At 44.5% G+C, this 24,582-nt stretch overlaps 1 protein-coding gene across 5 annotated transcripts in view; it reads right to left on the bottom strand.

The window, feature by feature from the left end:
- Positions 1–2,234: 2,234 nt before the first annotated feature.
- The window catches only part of TLE1 (TLE family member 1, transcriptional corepressor), an 85,880-nt gene continuing 63,532 nt past the window's right edge, over positions 2,235–24,582 (bottom strand). For all 5 annotated transcript variants that reach the window (XM_072837219.1, XM_072837227.1, XM_072837235.1 and 2 more), the window contains 7 exons: positions 24,493–24,569; positions 10,949–11,198; positions 8,775–9,022; positions 5,529–5,676; positions 3,959–4,109; positions 2,951–3,027; positions 2,235–2,809 (listed from right to left, as the gene is read on the bottom strand). In XM_072837219.1, the coding sequence (XP_072693320.1) occupies positions 2,702–2,809; positions 2,951–3,027; positions 3,959–4,109; positions 5,529–5,676; positions 8,775–9,022; positions 10,949–11,198; positions 24,493–24,569 (1,059 nt within the window). In that variant the 3' untranslated portion in view covers positions 2,235–2,701. The remainder of the gene's footprint in view (positions 2,810–2,950; positions 3,028–3,958; positions 4,110–5,528; positions 5,677–8,774; positions 9,023–10,948; positions 11,199–24,492; positions 24,570–24,582) is intronic.

The following is a 24,582-nucleotide window of genomic DNA, read 5'->3' as shown; positions in this document are numbered from 1 at the left end:
AAGCATCTAGTTTTACAAAAAGACATTCCAAATCTAATCTCACTAGGATTTCAATTTTTACCCAGTAAACTTCAATTCCATGGAAGAGCCAGATGGCAGAAACCTACATTCAAGGTGCAAAGACTGCAAGTGCTTAAAAAAAAAAACAGAATTAAATACATTTAGGGATAATGACAATCATCTCCGAATGTGTTTATGGGTGAAACTGCCTAGTACCATTTTTGGCACATAGAGGTGACCAATATCTAGTTGAATTTGAATTTATTAAACCTGAATTTGTAATCCATATTCAAAGCATGGAGTATACTAACTTTTGGCTTACCAGGGTTTCAACAATCCCATGATTCCAGACTCCTTGGGGACAGCAGCATGACTCCTAATTTCAGTTTAGGAAAAAATTGCTTTCCCACTCACATCCTCCAATTGTGAGAGAGCTGCCACTCAGTCCTGCTTTTGATCCCCTAGACTCAGAGGGGCAGGCACAACTATTGTATCATTCCCATTTTACAAGGAGGGAAACAATTGTCTTGGCAATTCCCCAAGATTCCAAACACCCTGAGCAGAGGAGCAGGACTTGCGCTAAGATGCCTCTTTCAGCACCACACTAGCAAATGGAGACGGTTTCATTAGATTCACGGTAATTGAGGAGTTGTAAGGTCTACACCCTCAGAAAATATAACTAGAGAAAGAATATCCGAAGCTTGAGAAACAAGAAAGCATGGAAGGAAAAAAATGCACCAAGAGAAAACAGGGCTATTTCTTTAACCTAGAGTCCTTTCAAAACCCCATCTTCTTAATGGGCACACAGCTAGCTGCACAGCAAGCAAGACATCCCTTTTCCCAGTCTCCCACGTGACTGAGTTCTAGCCAATTAGGAATAATGAACAGACTCTTAAGTCATCTGCTTGAAAGGTTATCTGTCCCCTGGACTTTAACTTTCCCCACTGCTGGCTGGGAGTGGGGGCAACAGAAGCCAGCATGAAAGCACAGCGCTGCACCACTGGCTCAGGTCTCTAGGGGAAGTCACAAACTCCCGTGGTCTCTAAGCCACTGCATTGGGGGTCTCTGTTCTAGCAACTTAAGTGCTTCCTTCCTATTATAGAAAATAGGGAAGTCAGGTAAGAAGAGACAACAGAAAAGATAAATACTACATTAATAAGCCATCAGCATATGTAGTACAGAAACATGCTTCATTATACAGGGGAGGGATGAGAGAAATCAGCTTCCGTAATTAGGGCTTTGCCATTCTCTTAATGAGAAGAGAAAATATTTAACAAACTCTCAGCATACACAAATATTATTTTGGCAAAAGGCAAACAAAATAACGTTGTTAAATGTATAAAAACAAGAAGGTCTGGATAACAAATGAAAAATATTAAGACAAACTGCCAACAACTTGCTGGATCCTAAGAAAACAAGAACATTAAAAATTCCTTAGGTGCTATTTTTAAATAGCCAGGAAACTTGGCTTAAAAATATTAACCGTTCTTTTCTAAAATATAACAGCAAATAATAGGTATACGAAGAAGTGAGCCACGTAGCCTTTTCAGGAGGAAACATGCATGGCCAACGTTAAGGTTTCATCTAATCAAATTAATAAAAGCTTGTCCACCAAGAGCAAGACCAGACTAATGAGAGATCACAATGGCTAGAAGCTGAGGGGAAAGCCTTAATGAGAAGAATGGGGCTGAGTGCTGGGTGTGACTGGCTTAAGTCAATCCATATAATAGATTAAATAAATATTAAAGAGACAAAACCAGTTGGCATCCCATCTTTCTTTTACAGGTTAACGAATTCCACAGCTTTGTGAACATCATTGATCATAACACTAGACACAAGTCACCCCACAAGCCTCGAGATGTGCCAAGAAAGATTTGAAGATGGCCTTTCCTAGAGAATATTCTGTCTCCCTATGAATCACCAGGAAAAAGCAGAGTTTTAATTTGTGACCTCCAATCACAAGCGTATCTTAAAAAAGGAAACATGAATCCTGATGAAGTTATTTTAGCTTCCCAAATAAAAGTGTCACTAGCAAACCTTCAAGGACTGACTATTCCTAGTCTTGAGTTCCCAGGAACTCAGAAGTGTTGATCAGGTGCCATGGCAAATATATTGGCAAATTCAAAAGTGCATTTTTAAACATCCTCTGCAAATGTGTGGACTTTGCTGATAAAATCTACATTAATGATCCCAAAGCTTTGATAGAAACAGAAAAGAAGGAAAGGGAAAACCACTTATTGGTACTAAAGCCTTTACTGTAATAAACCAAATATATTTACAATTTATACAAATGTTTAACCTTCAACAAAAATACAAAAAAACATTTCACAAGATGCAAAACCAGGAAACAAGTTCATTGGAGACACCACTGCTCTACCAAGCACAGAACGTGAGGGGAACTGCAAGGAACAGAAAGGTAATCTAGGCAGATCACACAGAAAGGAAAGTACAGGCTCTGCCTACAGCCCTTGGCCCCTCTGTCCACTCTGCCTCGGTGTCCGTTTGGTCTAGGTAGATCGGTGACCTTCAGTTGATGGGACTCGTTGCCTCCTCTTTGTAGACTCAAAATAGTTTTGTGTCAAGGTTTGGAAACAGGTTTTCATGGTGGTTTTTTTTTTTCCTTTTAAAGTTACAACTTTTCTATTTCTACAAATTCAAAACATTTTGGCCCGATTCAACTATAAACGTTAAACCCATGTTTTCAGTAGATGACTTCGTAGACTGTAGCCTTCTTGTCTCCTGAGCCAGTGACTATGTACTTATCATCCACTGAGATGTCACAGCTAAGCACAGATGAGGACTCTTTGGACTGGAAGAGAAAACAAGGGGCAAAGATTTTCTGTGAATGGCGATGCTCAGAGACCCTGCTCCTCCCCCAGGCACCTTCACTTCTGGAGTCATGGAGAATGCCCTCATCAAACTGCCATTCCTGGAAGGGGCACTGACCCACCTGGAATATACTAGCTCCGTAGGGGGTCCGCCAAGCATTGAGAAGGTTGTCCTTGCCAGTACTCACAAACCATTTACCTAGAGTCAGCAAAGGAATATGGGGTTTAGCAAGATTAAAATACCTACTATACTATTAGCAACCCAGACTAAAACAAACTCAGAGCATTTCTAATCATGAACTATCATGTGCAATGGCTTTGGCTGGGACGTGAGGGGAGAGATCAGGTTTTAAATCTGGGCTCCACCGTGAACCACCTGTGGTCTTGGGTTTTATCAAAGCGGCAGGGACTGTGTCAGCCCCATGAGCCACCAGATACACTTCGGAACACTCAGCACACAGTGGGTCCTCAAATAGTGAGATGATGAAGCTACTGTCCTTTTCATCACTTCCCTCATGATGAAATGGGTCTAGGAAGGATTAAATGATGAACTTGAGTAAAATGCCAGACACGAATATATGGCACATGGAATGTGCTCAGTGATAATGGCCACTCATCCCTCAGTCCGCTCCAAGAACAAATAATCCGACTCCACATGAACTTCTTCCCTCTTCTTCATTGCAGCATATAACCGTGTGGGGGAAGCTAAATAATCCCTTCTCTGATCCTCATTCCCTATCCTGCTCAATCCAAAGTGACTTCCAGTGTGCCTGCCCCAGGCTTCTGTAAGTTCCTCCCCGCGTTAGAGTGGTAACTAACTGCCCTCCACCTCGGCCCCAGACTCCCCCGCTAAATAATAATGATAATGATGATAATAATAATAATGATAACAATAATAATAAAAAAATCTGTCAAAACCTTGCAAGCATTACCTACTGACTTTTCTCATATTAGGAAAATGGGTTGAAACGGACATCACTATGCTCTGAGGGACATATTAAGACAATAGAATTATTGCATCCAGCTGCTCAGAGAACATTTTTTCCAGACATGATCTCCACTGTATTTTTTTAGAAGTATTTTCTATTGAGGCCACTGGCATCCTCCAGTTTCCTTTCAGCTCCACTCACCACAATAAGCAAATTTTAGGGACAGCACGCAGCTCTCATGGAGATGCAGCTGGTACTTGTCAGGCTTATTTACATGAAGAACTTCCACATTGCTACTCTCCATGCCCACGGCCAGCCACTCCCCAGTTGGGCAGTATCCAAGGGAGAAGATCTGTAGGAAGCAGAACAGGCTCACTAGTGATTTTGCCCAATAAACTGAGAAGTAAAATGGCAACAAGAAATGGGGGTAAATTAGCAAAGAAGAGGAGATGCAATTCAGCAAACTCCAGTCTGTAGTACAGTCCATGGGACAAGAGACCCAACACAGACACACTATGTGTTAAAAACCTTTATGAAAACAATCAGAAAACTTGGAATACATACATCACACGGAATGAAATTATTTTTTAAAAAGTATTTTTTTAAGTTTACATATTTAAATAATCTCTACCCCCAATGTGGGGCTCAAACTCACGACCCCGAGATCAAGAGCCACATGCTCTTCTGGCCAGGTGCCCCAAGAAATGAGTCTTACTAATAATGACATCTGTGTGTATGTTTTCACGTGGTGCTTATCCTTTGCAGATACTCCCTGAAATGCTTATGGATGAAATGACACGAGGTCTGGGATTTACATTAAAACAATCCAGTGTTTGGGGGGCAGGGATGATACATGAGACCAGTTATGGGTTTGCAGCTGTAAAGCTGAGTAATGAGCAAATGGGGTTTATCGGATACTTCTCTTACTTCCATATGCTAGGACATTCTCTCCACTTGTATATATCTGAAATTTTCCATAAGAAGTTATTTTTTTTAAAAAGGCAGACCAAAAACAGTAGCCTAACTCATGCCGAGAAAAGGGCTGGAATGAGAAGACTCTAAGAGACTCCCCACAAGATTAACAGGGACACAAAATTTAGAATTATGCACAGCTATACACGAGTAATGATCAAAAGATCAATCCCACCGTCAGAAGACACCTAGAATGGCACCGTTGTTCCCAGAACAAGTCTAGATTCAGATACTCGATATCTAACTCATCTCCATGACCCACAAAGTTGCCATTTCCTGTAATTTCAAACCTCCATAAATCTAGCCAGCCACGAGTCCAGTTTCCGAGGGATGAATAAGAAAATGGGCAACCACTGAGATGCTGCTGCATTTTTTAAGCTCCCCTATGCAAGGGAAATGAATTAACTTTCAGAGTGTTGTGATTTTTCTTGACTCCTCATGATAACCCGGCACATTTTTCAAGCTCTGTTTATATGTGGATCCAATAATGACCTCTCACCCCCCACACTAGATGATGGGAATATGTACAGCAGGTCAAACTGTATGTCCTTTGCTGAACAAGTTCCTGCGGTGAACTCACATATAAGTAAAACTCACAGGTCTTACTGACAAAGTTTTAGAAACCACGCTAAGCATTTCAGAGGCTTTGTTTGTGGGGTTTTTTTATTGTTTGTTTTAAATGGGTATCTCAAATTTAAGGCTAGTCTGTCTGCCTCATAATTACTGCCACGGGGTATGAAGGGAGGAAGACATCACACACAGGCCACTTCAGAGATTCCTGTGGGGAAAAGCACATCACCTGTGAGGTGAAGTCGTGCTGCTGCAGCTGGCGCCCCTCGCGTAGGTCCCAGGACCTGACCGTGTTGTCCAGGCCACCCGTCCAGAGCTTGGTGCCATCGTTAGAAATGTCAATACAGCTGGCCCCATCTGTGTGGCCCTGGAATTGCCTGATAAAACAAACGAGATTGAATAATGATTTCCTGCCAGAGCTCAAGGTAAACACTGTTGTGTTGTTAGTTTTGGACGCGGGGTGTGTGTGTCATCTCTTCAGTGTCTGCTGATGTGCAAGATCAAACTAACCTTCCCCCGAGGAGGAAACAGCACCTGCAGATTTTTTTCCCTTTTCTTTTTTCACGATCCAAGTGCTAAAGAAATGGAATGCCATTTTAGGTCATCACACAGGAGAAGTTAAATGCGCTCTTGTAGCTCTTCTTACAAATCCGTCTGGAAGGTAAAATTCCTCCCGGGTCTGGAAAAGTGTTTGAGTGTTAAAAGAAAAAAAAAAGAAGGACAAACACACAGAATCCCAAGCGTATTCTGTAAAGAAAGACGTCGGCCTGCATCAGTACATTACCAGCTCAGGGTCCCAGAAACACTCCCTTTTCCATGAGGGAGTCCACAAGGCAATGCCCTCCATGCCAACACAGCATGAGCTCACATATTTACTCAACCTCGCTTTCTGTGTTAGAAAGAGCCCTGCGTTAGGAAATCTGGACTCCCAGAGATGAAGGATCATACCATCCTCCTGATTCGGGGGCACTGAGCAGAGACCACTAACTTCTGAGGCTGACCCATGGGCACTCCGCAGGACCCTGCCTTGAAGGTCAGCTCAAGGTTCTCTCTTAGAGAGAACTCCTGTGGTTCAGTCAAAAAAACAAGACCAGAAACAATCAAGTGACAGGGGTTTGTGGCACAAAGAGGCTCTGCTAGGCCCGAGGTGGGGTCTGCTGAGGGAGAGGCCACACTGAGCCACCGCAGGGTTGGTGGTTTGTGGATTCTGGACCTGGTTCTGCAGGGCAGGAGGGAGCCAGCAAGGAAGTGACCAGAACAGACCCCATTGCTACGGGGAACCAGGCGGGATACGTTAGAGGGGCTGGGGAGTTTCAACACCCAGAGAGGAGTCTCTATGTCTGTCCTTCCTCTAGGTCCCCTCACCTTATTATTCTCACAGAGCTCCAAACTTTGAAACTGAGCTTAGAATTTAATGAGTGGAGTGTGGGGATGCCTGGGTAGCTCAGTTGAGCGTCTGCCCTTGGCTCAGGGCATGAGCCTGGGGTCCTGGGATTGAGTCCCACATTGGGCTCCCCGCAGGGAGCCTGCTTCTCCCTCTGTCTGTGTCTCTGCCTCTCTCTCGACTAAATAAATAAAATCATTTAAAAAAAAAAGAGTTTAAGGAGTGTGGAAGACAAGACAAAGCACCACTTGATGTGAATTCTAAGATGAGAGCTTCAAAAATCGTTCCTCTAAAAGCTATTCTGAATATCCATCTTCGTCCTCTTCCCCGCATGCACGCAACCCTCCCCACCATGTCCCATGCACACGTACCCCAGCCAGCTGCCCTTTCCTCCAAGACTTCCCCACAGGTCACCCAGGACGACTGCAGTCTCAGACTCATCTTGTGAAAGTTCTGCTATTCCATCCTGGTTTCTACTCGAGAAACCCAGTGACCTCTCTGCATTCTCTAGGAGTCATGAATGCCTTTCTCTGCTGACGTCAGGTGCCTGGTGGGTGTTCCTCCACCCCTCCCACCCACAAATCTCGGTACTAATCTCAGGCTCCTGGAAGACAGGCTCAGACCGTGCTGGGTCTCGGGAGATACTGAGATGCTCAGCAGATTCCATGTCACCTTCTCATACAGAGAAGCCACCAGCCACCTGCAGCCAACCCAAACTGAGCAAGACATTTGTAAAACATTACCCTGTTATATTCAGCAGGGCGCCAGCACAGAGCAGGAGTTCAGAGCACAGACATAAGAACAGCATGCCTGTGCCCCATCACATCTCCCCCACACCCAATTGTGTGAGCCAGGCAAACAGACTTAACCTCTCTGTGTACCTCAGGTTCCTTACCTATAAAATCAAAATAATAGCAGTGCAGATGTTCTGAGGATTAAACGGATTAGTATTTGAAAAGGCCTTAGAATTAAAATGTTGAAAGTGCTATTTATTGAGATTAAAAAAAAAAAAAAGAAAAGAAAAAAAACAACAAACACCTGTTGGGCTAAAAGTTTGAAGGGGGTGTCAGCTCCAGCTGCATGTGTCCATTCTGCACATTCTGAGCTGCTCAGCAGGTGACAAGAGAAAAATAATGGCCATGGTGTCACCCACACACAGGGACAGAGCCTGGCTCTGTGACACTGACTGGATTTCTACAGAGGACATCTGGACAGAGACTAAGCTGCTATAATGACATCTAAAGTCCATCCCTTTGCTCTGGCACATGGACCCAAAGCATTAGGGGACCTGTTAAGTAATTCATGAGCCTAAAACACACCATAAATGAAGAGCACTTCTGAGCAAAGTTGAAATAGGGAATAAACCAGAACACACACCAGTTTTACCTGGGATGTTTAACTGGTGCTTCCCTTTGGAAACTTTTCTGTAACATCTCTGGTGTGGACTCTGACTCCAGCAGAGGGAAGGAGCTGGCCAGGGCTGAGAAGAGACACTGGGCTGGCAGGACTGCAGCTGTCACCACAGTTAAGAGGACAGATTCCAGGAAGTTGGGCTCATTCCTGGGGAGAATGACCCTTGGACAGTGCTGATTTAGTTTTTGAGAAACAAGGATACTTTAAAACTGTTTTGTGTGTGTCTTCCTCTAATGTCCTTCTGTTGATTTTCTGTTATCCTCTGTCACTTGGCTTCTACTTGCACAAACAAGGTTCTAGTCAAAGCCAAAAACATCTAGTATTAACAACCCTCCGTACTGCCATGTAATCCCATGGTATGTATGCCTCCACTTGGCGGAAGTCAGGAATATTTTTTGAATAAGCCTGGCATCTCTAAGTGGCTGAAGAATGGGGATGTTGGGAAGGTAAAGTGTGGGGGACAGCAAGCACAGCAGCAAGGCTGTAAGCCCCCCAGACGACAGTGTCCAAGTTTTGTCTTCACACTCCCAATACCTAGAGGTCTACGCCTGGCAAAAAGGAGGCTCCTAACATGGGCTGAGAGCCTGGGTGCAGCCAGAGAGGCAGAGGGGACAGGAGGCTTGAAGGCCCAGGGACCCAAAGAGGGAACCCCCACCCTAGAAAACCACATCTGCTCACCTCACCAGTGTCTGGTTGTGCAGGTCCCAGACCGCGATGTTACCGTCACTGCAGCATGAGAAGCAGACCTTGGAGTCGGGGCTGATGGCCAGGGCGTAGCAGGCAGGGGCTGAGGACGTCAGCTCTGCCTTGATGCGCGGGGTGGGAGCTGCCAGGTCCCAGATGGACAGAGTACTGGCTTCCCCTCCCACTATGAGGGTACAACCATCAGGGAGCAATTTGCAGGAACGGATGTAGTTATCCCTGTTCTGTGAAATAAACATAATTCAATTGCTATGATGCATGACCAAGCAGTAACAATACCATGCTCTCCAACCGCTATCTTGGTTTTTGACTTGAAAAGTGGTATTTTGTGGACACTAATAAAGCAAGAGTTCAGTAGCAAAGATCAGGATCCAGGTGTAACTGTCCCCTTTGAAACAGTAAATAAAAAAACTCCGAGGCTTGCTCAGGCACGTGCAAACTCTTAGATGGAACTATTCCTGACACCCAGTTTCCTGCTGAGTAAAAAGAACTGAAATGATCAGTGGTTGCAAGGTAGGTGTGTACGTACTTCTCTGTGAAGAAACCACTTTTCAAAGCTGGGTTATAAATCTCTGACCTCATCACCTTCCCTTATTTACTACTTGGAAACTACAGACCTACTGCCTATGTTCTGGTTTTCATTACTCTTAAATCTTTACTTAAGACGTCTTCATTAGCACTGTGCCTTCATTAGCCATGTGGATCCTTATTAAGACTTTAACAGACCTGCTTTCTCAAGAGGTAACACAGCTGCTGCCATATTCAAGCCTCTCAGCTCAAAGAAATTGATAAAAGAGGGCATCTCTCTATCAAAACCAACACATATTAAGGAAGGTGAGAGGGGTGCTGAGTGGCTCGGTTGGTTAAGCGTCGGACCCTTGATTTCAGCTGAGGTCATGATCTCAGGGTCATAGGATCCATGATGGGTGTGGAGCCTGCAGAAAGTTCTCCCTCTGCCTCAGTCCCTACCTCTTGAAAAAAAAAAAAAAAAAAAAAAGGAAGGTGGAACCTAAAAATGTCCCTCCCTTCCCTGAAAGAAATAACTGCTAACCTTCAAACCAAACAGAACTGAAGTTTTCCCTGTGCTTTGACCATGGCCTATTATTCAAAGATGAGAAAGGCTCTAAGCACGTAAATTTAAAAAAAAAAAAAAAAAAAAAAAAAAAAAAAAAAAAAAAATGGTGATGAGTATCACAAAACATCCCTACTTTATAGAATGTGGGCCTATGTGTAAGCATGTTGAAATCTCATTAATTGAGATCTTTTAAAGCTGTTTGATTAAAAAGTAAATCAATCACAACTCCAAAAAAAGGCTTTTGCATCTCTAAAACACTGCTGTTCTTCTTCTGGAAACCTCTGTCTCCAGAATCCTCAGCAGTCGCTGGGCAGGCGGTGTGGGTAAACCGCACCACCGACCATGGGAAAGCGCAGGCAGGCACCCTATCGGGGCCAGGGGGGCCGTGATATGTGGTCTGTAAAGTCTGGGGTCACGGTTTAGAGATCGAGACCTGTCCCGACAGGTTCTTCGATCCCGAGAAATGCAAAAACGGTATTCCCTCACTCAGGGGAGAAGGCGGATTCAGGTGCTCTGGGAAAGCATTCTCCCCATTCCCCTTTTGCCTGCGGCCACCCCATTTTCTCGGCAGTGTGATCCATTAACCTTTCCTGAAGTTAAAGTAATAAAACCCGGCCAGCCCTTCCAGGTCTCCCTGAAAACACAGACCCCGTTCAGAATACTTTTTTATGCCACGTTATCAAATGTTTACTATTCAATATTTATCCGAAGGCTGCAGGGAAATTAAAAGTTGAGTGGATTGCAGGGCTCAGAGTCCAGGCCTTGCTGTGCTTTCATCCATTAAATGGGAAACCCCCTTTTGAATACACATTGAAACAAGGACAGCTTCTGTAAACTCCTGGAAAATATCTTTTAAAAGAAATCCATCAGTGCGGAGACTGAACCACTGAAACAGCAGCAAATGAAACCTTCAAGGTTTCATTGCAGGGTGAGGGGTGGGGGAGCTAAACAAACGGCAGGAAACAGAAAGGGTTTCCATTTCCTCATAATGGGAATAAAACCCAGGCCCAAACAGCCATTTCCTTATTGAGTCTCCAGGGAGACATTACCCGGAGGCCAGTTCCTGTTCACTCACCAGACAGTCGAGCTGAGAGACGGGGCTCTTGTTGCCGGGGTGGCTGATGTCCCAGACCTTGACGCAGCCCTTCCCGCCCGTGTACACGTGCCTCGTGGGGTTGCTGATGGTCACGGCGCACACCACCTCCCCGTGGTTCAGGGTGTTGATCTGGCGTGCGTGGCGGGGGATGCCGGGTCCGATGAGGGCGTCGGGGGGGAAGGGAACAGGCTGCATCTGACCGTCTGCGGTCACGTGGAAGGAGTACGCGCTTTTGGAGAGGGGGAGGCCAGGGAGAGAGGGGAGAGGAGACAGAACGTTTAGCACAGAGCAGCTAGTCGTTACCTCAGCAGGTCTACAGGGACGACAGGGAAGGACCGGTGCTCCTCAGGAGTCTCTTGAAATCAGTAGGAGCTGAAGTATTTACTGAAGGAACAAACTGAAAGCACAGGCCAACGGAAGTCTAGGGTGCACCAAAGGACAGGTGTGTTGAACTATGTATTTTTTTCAGTATTTACCGGTCTTTCGATTGTTGCCTAGCCATTCCATAGAGCGTTCCTTCCGATCCCATATCAAATGCTAACTATGCTTCCAAATTAACATAAAATACCTCCTTCCATGTACTTTGTATAATTGTAGGATTTCTTAGCGTAATTTTAAATGACTATTTCTTATGCTTCAGATGAAGTCCGTAAGAACTCATAATAATTTTGCACAACAAACGGTGTATTTCAACATTAACACCACAAAAAGTTTTCTAAAGGCACCGGTTTCAGGCTTGAATTTACTCTCTTTTGCATAATCCAGAGAAAACAGTAAAAGACTTTTGCATCAAGTAGCTTTATGACGATTTCAAGTGTTCTCAACATCTCCCCATCTACCTTGGCCATGACCCCCAGTTTTATCTAAGGCAGCAAAGCTGCTCTCTACTATTTTCCAAGCTTCCCCGTGGCCAGGTTTGCCCCATTCTCACCATGGAGATGTACACGGCTCAACATACATGCAGGGGAGGGTGGCAGTCAGCTCATCACTTCAAAGAAGGGAACCCTGGGGTTTACAGAAGCTCTCTGTACCTTTGGCTCAATTTTGCTATGAACCTAAAACTGCTCTAAAAAATAAAGTTTGTTAATTAAAAGAAAAATAATTTTAAAGGTGGGGGTAAGATCGGGGTTCCTGCTCTTTTCTTACTCCTTCCTACTGTCTAGACTATGAGTCAAGGAGACCAGACCTCCACCAGCCCCTCAGAGCCACAAGGGGACTCTGAAGATGGAAATCAATTGTGGAAGGGCGTAGAACACATGGATAGGATGCAGAGGCCTTGGTGACACTAAGAGGATGTGACCTGCCCTGGGCTGCTGACAGCCAGTATCTCTTATGAGAGAGAGAAATAAACTTTTATGTTACTTTAAGCTGTTTCCCATCCCCCTTGTTACAAACAAACAAACTTAATTCTAGTACATTCTTGTTTCCACCCCAAAATCTTAAAGCATATTTTATGCATTATGATCTAATGATTTAAGCACTAGTATATTACAGACATTATAACATGCACACAAAAAAGATAGAGGGCGGAGGATACACCCCCAACATCCAAACTGATGGAATGATGCACATGGCACTTTGAAGACCACTGCTCTCACTTCTTTTTTTTTTTTTTTTTTTTTAAGATTTTATTTATTTATTCATGAGAGACACAGAAAGAGGGGCATAGGCAGAGGGAGAAGGACTTGATCCCAGGACCCAAGGATCTTGAGCTAAAGGCAATCACTTGACCACTGAGCCACCCAGGCGTCCCTGCTTTCATTTACTTCTTATCTGAAGCATCACTAGGCGTTTTAGAGGTTCAACATTAAGCCTTTTCTATAGGTCTGCATACATAACAAATGAGGTACGTAGAGTTTTCTCCTTTCCGTGACCCTCTGGGATAAGTCTGGGCCCTTTCTGGAACTTGTCATTGGCACCTTGCAGTCTCTTTACAGATCTAACAGACCATGGGTATTAACAGAGAACTCAAATTTTCATTTTAATGCTAACTCAAATTTTGTGAAATAAGCTAGCATGCACAAAATTGAAAACTGATATAGGATATTAGGTTTCCAACCTGCTTACACATAAAACCGACATACTTCCTAAGCTTGAGAAGAAAATATACGTATTGTTTTCTCTCTATGAGAGCAAAATATCAAATACATGAAGGTTAGAAAAAGAACTTACCCTTCCCCCAAGCAAACGATACGATCTTAGATATATGTGATTTCCTGACAGACTGGTTCCATAACTAATATTACATGGCTAGCTGGACCAAATCCTTAACATTACTCTTAATTTGAATAATCAAGCATTCAGAATGGGAACCCCACAGAATGTCCTAGAAAATAAATATGCATACAAAACTACTATAGCTTCAAGCCTTTACATCAAAACAAGCCATTAAATCCCCTCTGTTTTATGCAACAGTATCCTTTGGTGTCCGTGGTAACACATCAAGCCCACACGATGATACTCTAATACATGAGCCAATGCCAATGTTAACGGACTCTACGCCATTTATTATGGGATATTTGGAGTTGGAATCAAATAGCATTGGATTGCCTTTGAAGATGGAACCACAAGAACTGGAGTTTAACTCCATCATGTTCTAGAAGAATTCTTTAAGGTCCAGTAGCAAGTTATGTGACCCAGCTATCGGGCACTATGAATTGGGACTCTCTTTTGCATAATCCAGAGAAATGAATTGGGACTGAAAATGACAAACAAATGACGAGGTAGAGAGAGGACCGGGGTGTTTCCATGAAACGATCAAACGCAATGTATCTGGTTAGAACAGTGGTTGACATGGGGAGAGAACTTGCCCTTGACAGCTTTCTGTGCTGGTGATGGCACAAGTGAAGGTTCATTTCACTGATGTAAATCACGGTGGGCGCCTCCAGGTTGGCAAACTTTCCATTAGGCACCCTTTTAGCAATTCTGGAGTTTTAGGGGAAGAAAATTCTATTTTGCTTCAATTGGAACCCCACTTGTTAAGGGAGTTGAATGTTCCAGACTAAAACAGATGCACAAAGTGTAGACAGAGAGCTGTACACTGAGTTTTGGAAGACACCCACCTCTCTCCCAGGTGTCTTCTTCTTTAAACCACACATGAGGTCTGTGATCATCATACTGAGGCAATTTAAAATTGATTCACAATGCAGTGAACTGTTGCCAGAAGCTGTGAATATTTCTGGGTCCCAAGGGAAACCCACATGGATGTTAATACATCAGTCACAGGGGGCCTGGCAGGAAGCTGGTGCTGCCCGCTGTGCTGGAGAGCCTAATCAAATGAACAAACCAGAATGACACAAAGGGCTGACGGGTCTCAAAGAGGGATCAACTGGAAGGAAAAACCAGGGGAGCATACGAGAGTCTGGAATTAGTTACTCACCCACAGGAAGAACAAGCATATCATTGAGCAAAGGCCACATAGATGGCCTATCATGTCAACATTAAGACGTCCCAGAAGGAAACTGAGATCTCTACTTATTGAAGGGGAAACTAGGGAAAGGAAAGTAAAAATCAACCAGGAAGGGGAATTTATAAACAGATAGTGAGGATTTATAAATATCTCCCAAGCCTGAATTCAGAAAGAGGCCAGCCACCAAAGAATGCATATGGAATGATTGGATTTATGCAATTTCAAACACAGGCAGAATTTATCTGTGATGTTGAGCCAGAGTGGTGGCTCCCCTCGGCTACTGGAGAAGACACAAGAGGGGCTTCTTCAGTGTTCTTGGTGAGAAGTCACTTAGTTATATGCACTTTTCTGTATGTGTATCTCAGTGTTAAATACTGAAATTTATTTGTTGGTTCAAGAAAAAGTCAAGAGGGCTTCTGACTGATGATGAAGTAGACTAGGTCTACAGCCAAGTCAAGAGCCCAACTGTTGGTGTTGGGCTGGAGTTAAATGTATAGGAGATGCCCAACTCGCTGGCCTAACTGTGGCCATCCTTACTGGCCTAACTACCTGTAGCCTATAACATGTCCATTCCGGATACACAAGGCAGAAATATAACAAGGTATAGAGCTTGCAGGGGTTGCTGTAGGCTGAAAAGAGCGGCAAAACCATAAAACACTGAACGCCGTCCCACACCTGCATCAGTATTAAAACACCCATGAGGAAAAGTGAAGGCATGCTCAATCAAGGGCTCTTTCATCAACCAGCGGACAAGTGTGAGGGCCAGAATTGCAGAAACGGAGGAAGGTGTGGGATGGGGGGTCAGAAAAACACATGGCAATGACTAGGCAAAGAAAATCAGGAAATCCAAAGATCCTGAAGGACAAAAGTGGAGAGACAGCCCTTGGCAAAGAGGAGAGGAGGACGTTTAGGTAGGAATGTGGGGCAGAAAGAATGAGTTCTCAGCGCCACCCACCTACACCCAAGAAAGCCTCAGGGAACTGAGACCCTGCCCCAACCCAGCGTTCTGAACAAGCACTTGGTGATTAGGATCTAATTCCGAAATCTGGTTGGAGAACTGAAAAGAATAAAGCCCTCTGGACAGCACAGATGTAAAAACTGGATGAAATCAAACTCCTTCCATGCTGAAGACACATCCTGTATTAGGCACAGAACAGAGGTAAAGGGACTTGAAGGAAAGAGTCCCCACTGAGAAGCCTCCTGGGGACACAGCGGGAAGCTGGAAAACAAGAATGCGTTTTGGAGATGCAGGTTGTTTTGTCCTAGCACACTGACGGCTGCTAATAAAACGATGCTGTTTTCTGTGGCCAAAGGAAAACAGGTGTTGACATAGTCACTGGTTTGCTGTTAACAGGCAGGACCAGCAGTGGTGGATCTGGTAAACGGGGATGAAGAACCTGGGCCTCTGGAGACTGGGTGCAGCCACCTTGGCCTTGGCACCCTCCATGGGTAATCTCTTGCTGCCTTAACAGGTATCAAAAAATCCAATCACGTCAGAAGCCCTCAAGTGCTCTTCGGGGCTCAACAAGCCCCTCACGATTTACAGCGGCTGGGCCTCAGTTCATGTGAGCATCCTGGAGCTGAAACTCCTTGCCACGCAGAACAACGGGCCAGTCCCCTAAAATATCGCATGCTGTCACGTCTCCAAGTTGTGCACAAACTGTTCCCTCTGGCCTAGAATAGCACCGCCTCCCTCCTCAGTGCACGTCACTTGCTCTGCTCTTCAGTCTGCCACAACCCCCCCCAGGCAGGAGGATTCTTTTCTGGGGTCCTGGCTCTGCTTGTAAATCTTGACCATAGCACATCTCACACTGTGTACCATTGCATGTGTTTACATTTCTCATTTGTTGTTTCCCCACTCCAGAGTTCTTCGGGGACAGGTGGGCTGACCACATAGCTGGCACTCAGTATGTGAATCTCAATACCCCAGGTCACTCACTCATCGCTACCGTAATTACTTATAGATTGAGGCAGGAACGGTCTCTTTGGCAAGGAGGAGAGGCTAAAGAGAGTGGAGGGTCCTCTAACCACCTGGCTTAAGCCAGCCAACTTTCCCCAAGGGATTTCCAGCAGTCCTACCACATGTCGCTAAGAGAGAGTATCAACATTCTTGAGGGGGAAAAGCGGTCCCTAGAGAGCCAATGTGGACTGAAGCAAAAGGCAGTGAAAGCAACCACAGTAACAGAAGTGAAATTCACAGCCCTCTCCCAAGTCAGCAGAGCCCAGGGACGCAGGACCTGTTCGAAGCAAGCTGCAGCAGAAGCCACCACAGGCCACACACAAAAAGCGCGATCCTGTGTCTGGCGGCTGAAAAGCATACCATAAAGTAAAAAAAAAAAAACAAAAAACAAAAAAACAACAACAACAACAAAAAAAACAGGAAGGAGTCAGGATGCCTGGGTGGCTCAGTGGTTGAGCACCTGCCTTCGGTTCAGGGTGTGGCCCCTGGGTCCTGGGATCGAGTCCCACATTGGGATCCTTGTAGGGAGCCTGCTTCTCTCTCTGCCTGTGGCTCTGCCTCTCTTTCTCTGTCTCAGGAATAAATTTTAAAAATCTTAAAAAAAAAAAATTTGAAGAGACACGATTAGAATTTCAGCTAGTCACTTATAAAAGATGCGGGGGCCATATGTAACTTATTTGTGCCTCATTTCCCTATATTTACAATATGCCCTGACAAAACATCCAATAAACATGACTGATGAGGTGTGGTAGAAATGGAAGTTGCATGAGAAGATACTTCCAGAAAAGCATGAAGCATAATATAGATTCAACCTCTGTTTCTAGTGTCACAGGATGTAGCTCACTGTCCCTTATTATTTGGAGAGAAGCAGCAGTACAGGAGAGGGTCACTGGCCCATTCGGCTAGTAAGTGGACGGGCCATGACTCACGTTCAGGGCAGCTAGGGCAGGCCCACCCCAAAGGTAGAGCTCTAACTCTTCAGCTTAGCTTCACACTGGCACTACCTTGGACATTATCCCCTAAAGAGGGATAACATGTGCCCATTAGGATGGAGACATGTAATATACACAAAAGAAACCTTCTTGTCAATGTCATCGGAGCACTTCATTACCGAGTCCTGGCCCAGGAGGCTATGAAGGCAGGGGCACCTGGGTCACTCTAAGGTAGATGAGAATAATGTAATTTATGACTGTGGAGGACACTCTTAGCCTCAAGAACTAGTATAATGAAGGTGGTGGCTGCAGGATTGTGATGTGAGGTCATAAGAAAATCAGAGCCATATTATTCTAAGATTTCAGGAAAAGAAAATAGGTCCTTGGGAATACAATTCATCTATTTATGGTAAAATCTCCTTCACTGCCAATATAACAAGCTTTACCTTTCACAATTCTTAAGGTCTACATATCTAACCCGTAACGGTTATAAAACACAGGATTTTTCCAGTTTGGCATCCCAGCACCCTCCCAAACAGCAAATATACAGATCAGGGTACAATTCCTACCTTATTTTGAAGATAGCATATCTACATGAATGTAGTAACTTATACTACAAGGTAAGAAATTAAAGCATTAAGATGGGAGACTCCATGTTTGCTTCCTTATTTATTTTAACATACGACTACTCTCATGTTGTGTAAAGGCAAATGTAGAACTTCTTAAAATGGACATGAAGAAAGAAAATTACTCCAGAAAAAAACAGGTGATGGTCTAGCTGACAATCTCAGAGGTTCTCTAGCGAAGTTAGCATTTATGATTCTGGATTCCAGGTCCTACCTCCTCCACCAACTAAAAGTTTCAAAACTTATAAATGTGCTGGGCAGTGGCAGGACTCCCATGCAGGACAAAGATTCAAACCGAGAGATTCCTGGATGAAAAGTAAGGCAAGGGACACCTGGGTGGCTCAGTGGTTGAGCGTCTGCTTTCAGTCCTGGGATCGAACTCCATGTCGGGCTCCCAGCATGGAGCCTGCTTCTCTCTCAGCCTATGTCTCTGCCTCTCTGTGTGTGTCTCTCATGAATAAATAAATATTTTTTTTTTAAAGAAAAGTAATATGAAGAAATGTTTAAGATACAGCCCTTTCAAAGCTCACTTACAAAATTCTAGCGAAGGAACCAATACAAGCATTATATGAACAAGAAACAAACAGACTATACTTATATCTGATAAACTGAAAGGAATTTCTGAGGAGGTGCAGAGAGGACAGGTACCTGGTAGCTAAACATAACTCACATCAAAAGAAAGGGCCTCACATTTCAATATAATCTCAAGAAATTAGCTACACATTCTCAAAAGATCAAAGAGTAGAAAAACAGAAATTAAACCAACCCCAAATGTGATAATGAGGCACAGAACAAGCATGTTACTTTGAGCATTTCATAGATCAAAAAACACCCAAATATCATAACATGTGAAAAGAGGGCTGAATTAATTTTCAAATCTACTACATACACCAGCTATGGATTCTAGACATGGTCAACAGATAAACCAGAAGCAAGATCAGGACTGGGACATAAGGTGGGAGGCGGGAGGGGGACTGGCCACAGAAACGTGTCCTTGGCTGAGGCTGGGATGGCCTCTGGTCACTGCTGCAAAGCATGGTTTCCTGAGAGGCAATTTTACCCCATATGTGGTTAAGATTTTCTTTTCTCTTTAGGCTCCAACTCCTAAAAGGTACTTTCAAGATTTATTTAAACATGAAATGAGTGGGTGTAAGATTTCTCAATGACATGTCTAGCATTAAAACACAGGGTGAAGGAACCTGGAACTAAGCTGGAATCTTCAGCCAAACCATTATTATTCTGAGCTGTTACTGACCTCTAGGTGCTACTACACGAGGCAGGGAGAACAAGTTGTGTATGGGGAGGAAAGCAGTATTTCTGGGCCAAAATGATGTCCTGGATGGGGAGGGCAGATCAACAAAGAGATGTTGATCTAACTCAACTTCAGAATTTCTCTTATCAGGGATTTCCACAAAGCTCAGGGGAACACATTTCCTCAACCTAAAAGCGAGTTCAAGTTAAGCTGATCAAACAATACCAATTAAATCTTGCTTTGAGGGTTTGAAAACACAGTCGGGTTACCTCTGGTAACTTAGCAATGCTTAAGTCTACAATGCAAAATGTGAATCTCCTCTGGAAGGGATGAATCACAGGGTCTTACACAATCCTGGCCTCATCTCCCACCTACTCAATGCACCAAATATTTGCTTACTGGGTAGTGGTGCTCAAGGGGACAGAGGGACTTTGGAAGCTTCCATTTTAGTAGGGAAGAAGCAGGCAGAAATAGGACATGTGCTCATCATGGTACTTAAGCTCCAAGTGTGCACGGTGTCACAGACATTACAAGGTACTCCTGGAGAGGGATCACATTTGGCAAGCCATCAGTGAAGGCTTCGTGCTATGAAGGCAGCAGCAGAAGCAGTCTTTGAAGGACAGGGAGTATTCCCACAGAAAGAAGACTGGTGAGAATGGACATTGTTCCAGAGAGGAGGAAAGGCTGTCAGGGAGTGGAAGGTTACTTCTTTCAGCCCAGGTGCAAGAGACAAAGAACAAACGACACGAGGCTAGAAAAGCAGGTGGGGGTCATAGCACCAGAGGGGCCTGGAATGCCCTGTCACCAGTTTATGTGCAACTTCTGAAGATCTCTGGGTAAGAAAAGAGCCTAATCAGGTAAGCACTTTATAAGGGAGAAAACAGACCTAGGATCTTAATGACAAAAGCAAGTAGGAATCAAGTGAGGATCTTAACAATTAAGATTGGTGGGGCACCTGGATGGTTCGGTCAGTTAAGTGTCTGTTTTTGGCTCAGGTCATGATCTCAGGTCCTGGAATTGAGCCCCACATGGGACTCTGGGCTCAGCAGGGAGTCTGCTTCTCCCTCTTCCTCTGCCCCTCCTCCTGTTCATGCTTACACACACACTCTCTCTCTCAAATAAATAAGTAAAATCTGAAGAAGAAGAAGAAGAAGAAGATGACGACGAGGAGGAGAAGGAGGAGGAGGAGGAGGAGGAAGAAGAGGAGGGGGAGGAGGAAGAGGAAGAAGAGGAAGAGGAAGAAGAGCAAAATGTGATTTACACAAGGAAGAATCACAGGCTAATGTTTGTGCCCAGATGCCAGAGAATGAGGACTGTGCTGTTAACAAAGATAGAGAAGTTAGAAGAGGCTGGTATAGGGGTGAAGGGAGACAGGGAAACTGACCAGGTTGGTTAGAAAACCCTACTGAGATCTTATATCACTTTAACACCAACACTAAGTACAAAATAGTGGCAATAGGAGTCATCTTGCTCTATTCCACTTTGATTAAAAAAAAAAAAAAAAAAAAAGGTAAGGCCATGGGGCCTTTGCATATGCTCTTTTATACCTCCCCTATGAGGTTAAAGCAGCTCAGAAAACACTTCTTCCTTGACCCTCTCAGACAGAATCAGCCTGCCACAAACTTTAATAGAATAATGTCCTTCTGAGTCATAGCTCTTCTCTCAATTATAATCATGGATTCATTTCTGTGATTATTTGATTAATATTATCTCTCCATCCCTGGGCTGTGAGCTTCTAATAGGGTCCCTTATACCTATGCAGCAGGTTTCCATGAAATCTGTGGGAAAGGACAAGAGGGAAGTGACTGTTAGATTTTAGTGAGCAGATGGTGTAGGAACCTGAAATCACATCCCACAAGATAGGGCTGAAGCAATGGACACATTCTGCCAGGAGAGAAGCCTTTGGCCAGACGGTGGTCTCCAAATATCTGAAGAGCTGTCACAGGGATGACAGATTAATGGTGCACCATGTGGTCTCAAGGCGTAGGAAAGAACCAGGTTCGATGGATAAAGGTTCCAGAGAGACAGATCTCAGCTCGAGGGCTGCAATGGTTTTCACACAGCCAGGGAAAATGGCTTGCTCCAGGTACCAGAAGTCACCACACTAGACCTGCTAGGTCAGAGGCACACAGCCACGTGGTGAGGCAGTCATAGGAGATGTGAGCCAAATGAGCATTTACCCTAGAAGCACTTTCAAAGTCCCACTGGGAAGTCCCCCAGCTGTGCTAACCCAGAGGAACTCACCCATTTGCAGAGGAATCCCTCAAGCTCTGTCTGCACTGGGAGCATGTTGCGGGCTGCCCCTTGTCCCTGCAAGGGTCCACATTTTCTGCCCCCTTTGCTCTGCGGGCTTGTTTTTCCTGCTCACGCTCAGTTTTTAGTATCTCCTCCTTACCCCAAGAAGTCCTTCCCATCCTCACCACGGTCACTCTTGACTTGTTTGCCTAGCACCCACTGCTCTGCCTTCGCAGGGCCACACAAACATACTGCAGCCTTTGTCTCTTTAGTGTTTCCCCATCAGAGGGGCCCCAAGGGCGGGGAAGATGAACATTCTCCTTCCTGGAGCCTGCCCAGCACGGAGCACAAAGCCTGGCACACAGTTCTCTCTCAAATGTCCATGAGTAACCATCTGTCGCCCTACCCAAATATTATTTCTTGGTATTTGTCAGAGGATGACATTCACAAACTGATGACAGTCACAGAGAGAGAGAGAGAGAAAGATAGAGAGAGAGAGAGAGGCAGAGACATAGGCAGAGGGAGAAGCAGGCTCCATGCACCGGGAGTCCGACGTGGGATTCGATCCCGGGTCTCCAGGATCTTGTCCTGGGCCAAAGGCAGGCGCTAAACTGCTGCGCCACCCAGGGATCCCCCCTTTCTTACCCTAACCCTGGCCATGCTGGTTTGTCACCGTTTCTCTTAAGTGCCTCAGACCAAAGCTGTTCAGAGTGTGGTCTGCAAATGTTTGCTACTGTCCGCACATAGACCTGCTCACTCGGGGACAGGAAGTGTTGAAAATGGTTATACAGCAACTTGACAGAATCGGTTCACGACAGCTGACTCTTGTAACTAAAAAACCAGGACTTGTGTATTTTTCTTCCTTTATTCATCCCTATTTGTCTGTTCCTCATGTTGGGAAAAGACTGGTCATCATAGATGTTTTGAGAAGCACTGCCTGGGGGAGTGCACCTTTACTCAACAATGAGGACAGGAACCCTCTCATAGTAGCTAATGGATTAAAACAAAGAGAGTAAGATGTAATATAGCCCAGATCCCAGAGATAATGGTGAGCTCCATATTCCCCTCTGATATTCACTTGATCTTCCTCACAGAATACAGCTTCCCTCAAACTTTAAAGAAAAGCCAAAAAAATATATTTTCACTGTTTTGGAGAGCAAAAACCACTCTGATGCAGTCACTCTCACCTGTGACTCTCAGGACTTTGCTGTCACATCCACTGTCACTGTCCCTGAGCATGTCATATCCTAGCTTAATACAGCTGGGAACACAAAGAAGCCCAAGGTGCTTACAAGCCAAGGACATGAATATTTTGGCTCTAAGAAGCATGACACCAGTATTATCATAGAAGGTTTAAAGTTTGTGTCTAATTGCATTATTAACACACACACACCCCAACTATAAGGAGCTAGGTCTGAATTAATGGTCCTCTACATGCTAACCTCCAAGACCATCACCATAGCCTAGAGCTCTTCCCAGCCCACCCCATGTGCCTCATACCTCACACCCCACTCAGGGTGGGGTCTTGGCAGCCAGATACACCCTCACACCTCTGACTCTTGAAACTGGCTTTCCCTAATTGTCAGCTGAACTTGCCATTATTTTCCCCTGAAGATTCATCAGTTACTATTAATTATTGCTTCTTATCACATTACTCATGTGCCCTTTATTCACTCGCCAGTCTGCAGGACACACCACAGCTACACTGCCACCAACAACAGACAAGAAATACCCATTACATGCCCAGGGGCATCCCAGGCTGGAAGCAGAGGGGCATACCCAAGATAATACACTACCTAGCAGTTCATGAATTTTCAAGAATGATTTGCAACACTGTCCCTAATCCTGCTCTTCCCTGGGTCTAGCGTGTCACCATAAATTCTTAACATCTCTTCCGGTTCTTAGTGTAGACAAAGTCTCATTTCATCATGAATCAAATTACCATGAAATAGATATTATAATACATGTAAAATCGAGCCATGGGAATCTGTTTTCCAAAATGCAGGTGATGGAGGTAAGGAATTCCGTTTTTCCTCATGCCGCTGGTTTATTTGAAGAAAAGGCTCCAGTCAAAATCACACAAAGATGACCAGGTAGTTGAATGGACCACTCAAATTAATGTAATACACAACATGCATCAAACGCATAAATAAAAGCAGAAAGCAACCACACAAAGGTAGAACAGTATAAGAAAAATAAACCGAAGGTCTGTAACATGTACCCCAATTTGGAAAAAATCCAAATTGTAAGGGCCCTACAGAAAAGCAGAGTATGTGCTGGGAGGTAAGACAGATATTCCACCCCCCTCAATATTTCAATTTTGCTTTGTTATGAAAACTAAGAACTTTAGGAATTCTTCAAAATCACATTTCTAATGACTAACATATGGAAAGCCAAGTGATTTGAAAGGACACCGAAAAAATAGCCAATGGGGTTTTTCAAATTCTGAATGCTGTTTTGCCCCTTCAATTTATTTATCTTGCTTTCCCACAAAGCCACTCTGCATTTTATAGTCTAGGACCTCTCAGAGTGAAGCACGCACCAAACTTTATGGGGTGCAGGGCGGGGGCGCAGGTGGGCAGGGAGGTTCCAACTTCAAATGCTGGCATCCAATAGATGTCACAACTACCCTTCATACACCCCTAGTTTCCACTCAAATAAGAAAAAGTATAGCACTGAGCCAGGGACAGGGACAACATGTTTCAAATTTCTGAGATTTCAGGAGTTCATGACAGCTTATTACTGCCCACAACACAGTCCTGTTGAAAATCTCCAGCAGCTGACCAAAGTTAAAGCAGAGCAGCTTTCCGAAGAAGGGTCAAGCAAGGAGGGCCAACCACCCCCAGTTCTTGCCTCCCTCTAGGTCCCAGCGACAACAGCTTCTCTCCAGAAATAACTAAATGCATGAGATCACCCATAGTGAGAAAACAGAGGCATGACACCTACAAGATGCCTATTTATAGAAAGTGTTAACACTCCTCAGGAAAAGACACTAGAAATCTCCTTGGAAACGTCCAAGCCTGTGCTCCCTTTGGAATTCTAGTCTGCTAATAGCCATGACTAAGTAATTGCCTTTAAAACAAAACTGAGGAGAGTTGGAGGTACTTACGGTTTCCCCCCAGGGATTCCTGCCAGGTTGGGAGGGATTGTAGGTACTCGCATGTGAGGGGGAGGATCAAACCCAACCTGGAAACAAGAA

The sequence above is a fragment of the Canis lupus genome, chromosome 1 (assembly GCF_048164855.1).
Source record: "Canis lupus baileyi chromosome 1, mCanLup2.hap1, whole genome shotgun sequence".
Lineage (NCBI taxonomy): Eukaryota > Metazoa > Chordata > Mammalia > Carnivora > Canidae > Canis > Canis lupus.
This window is presented reverse-complemented; position numbering and strand designations above follow the sequence as displayed.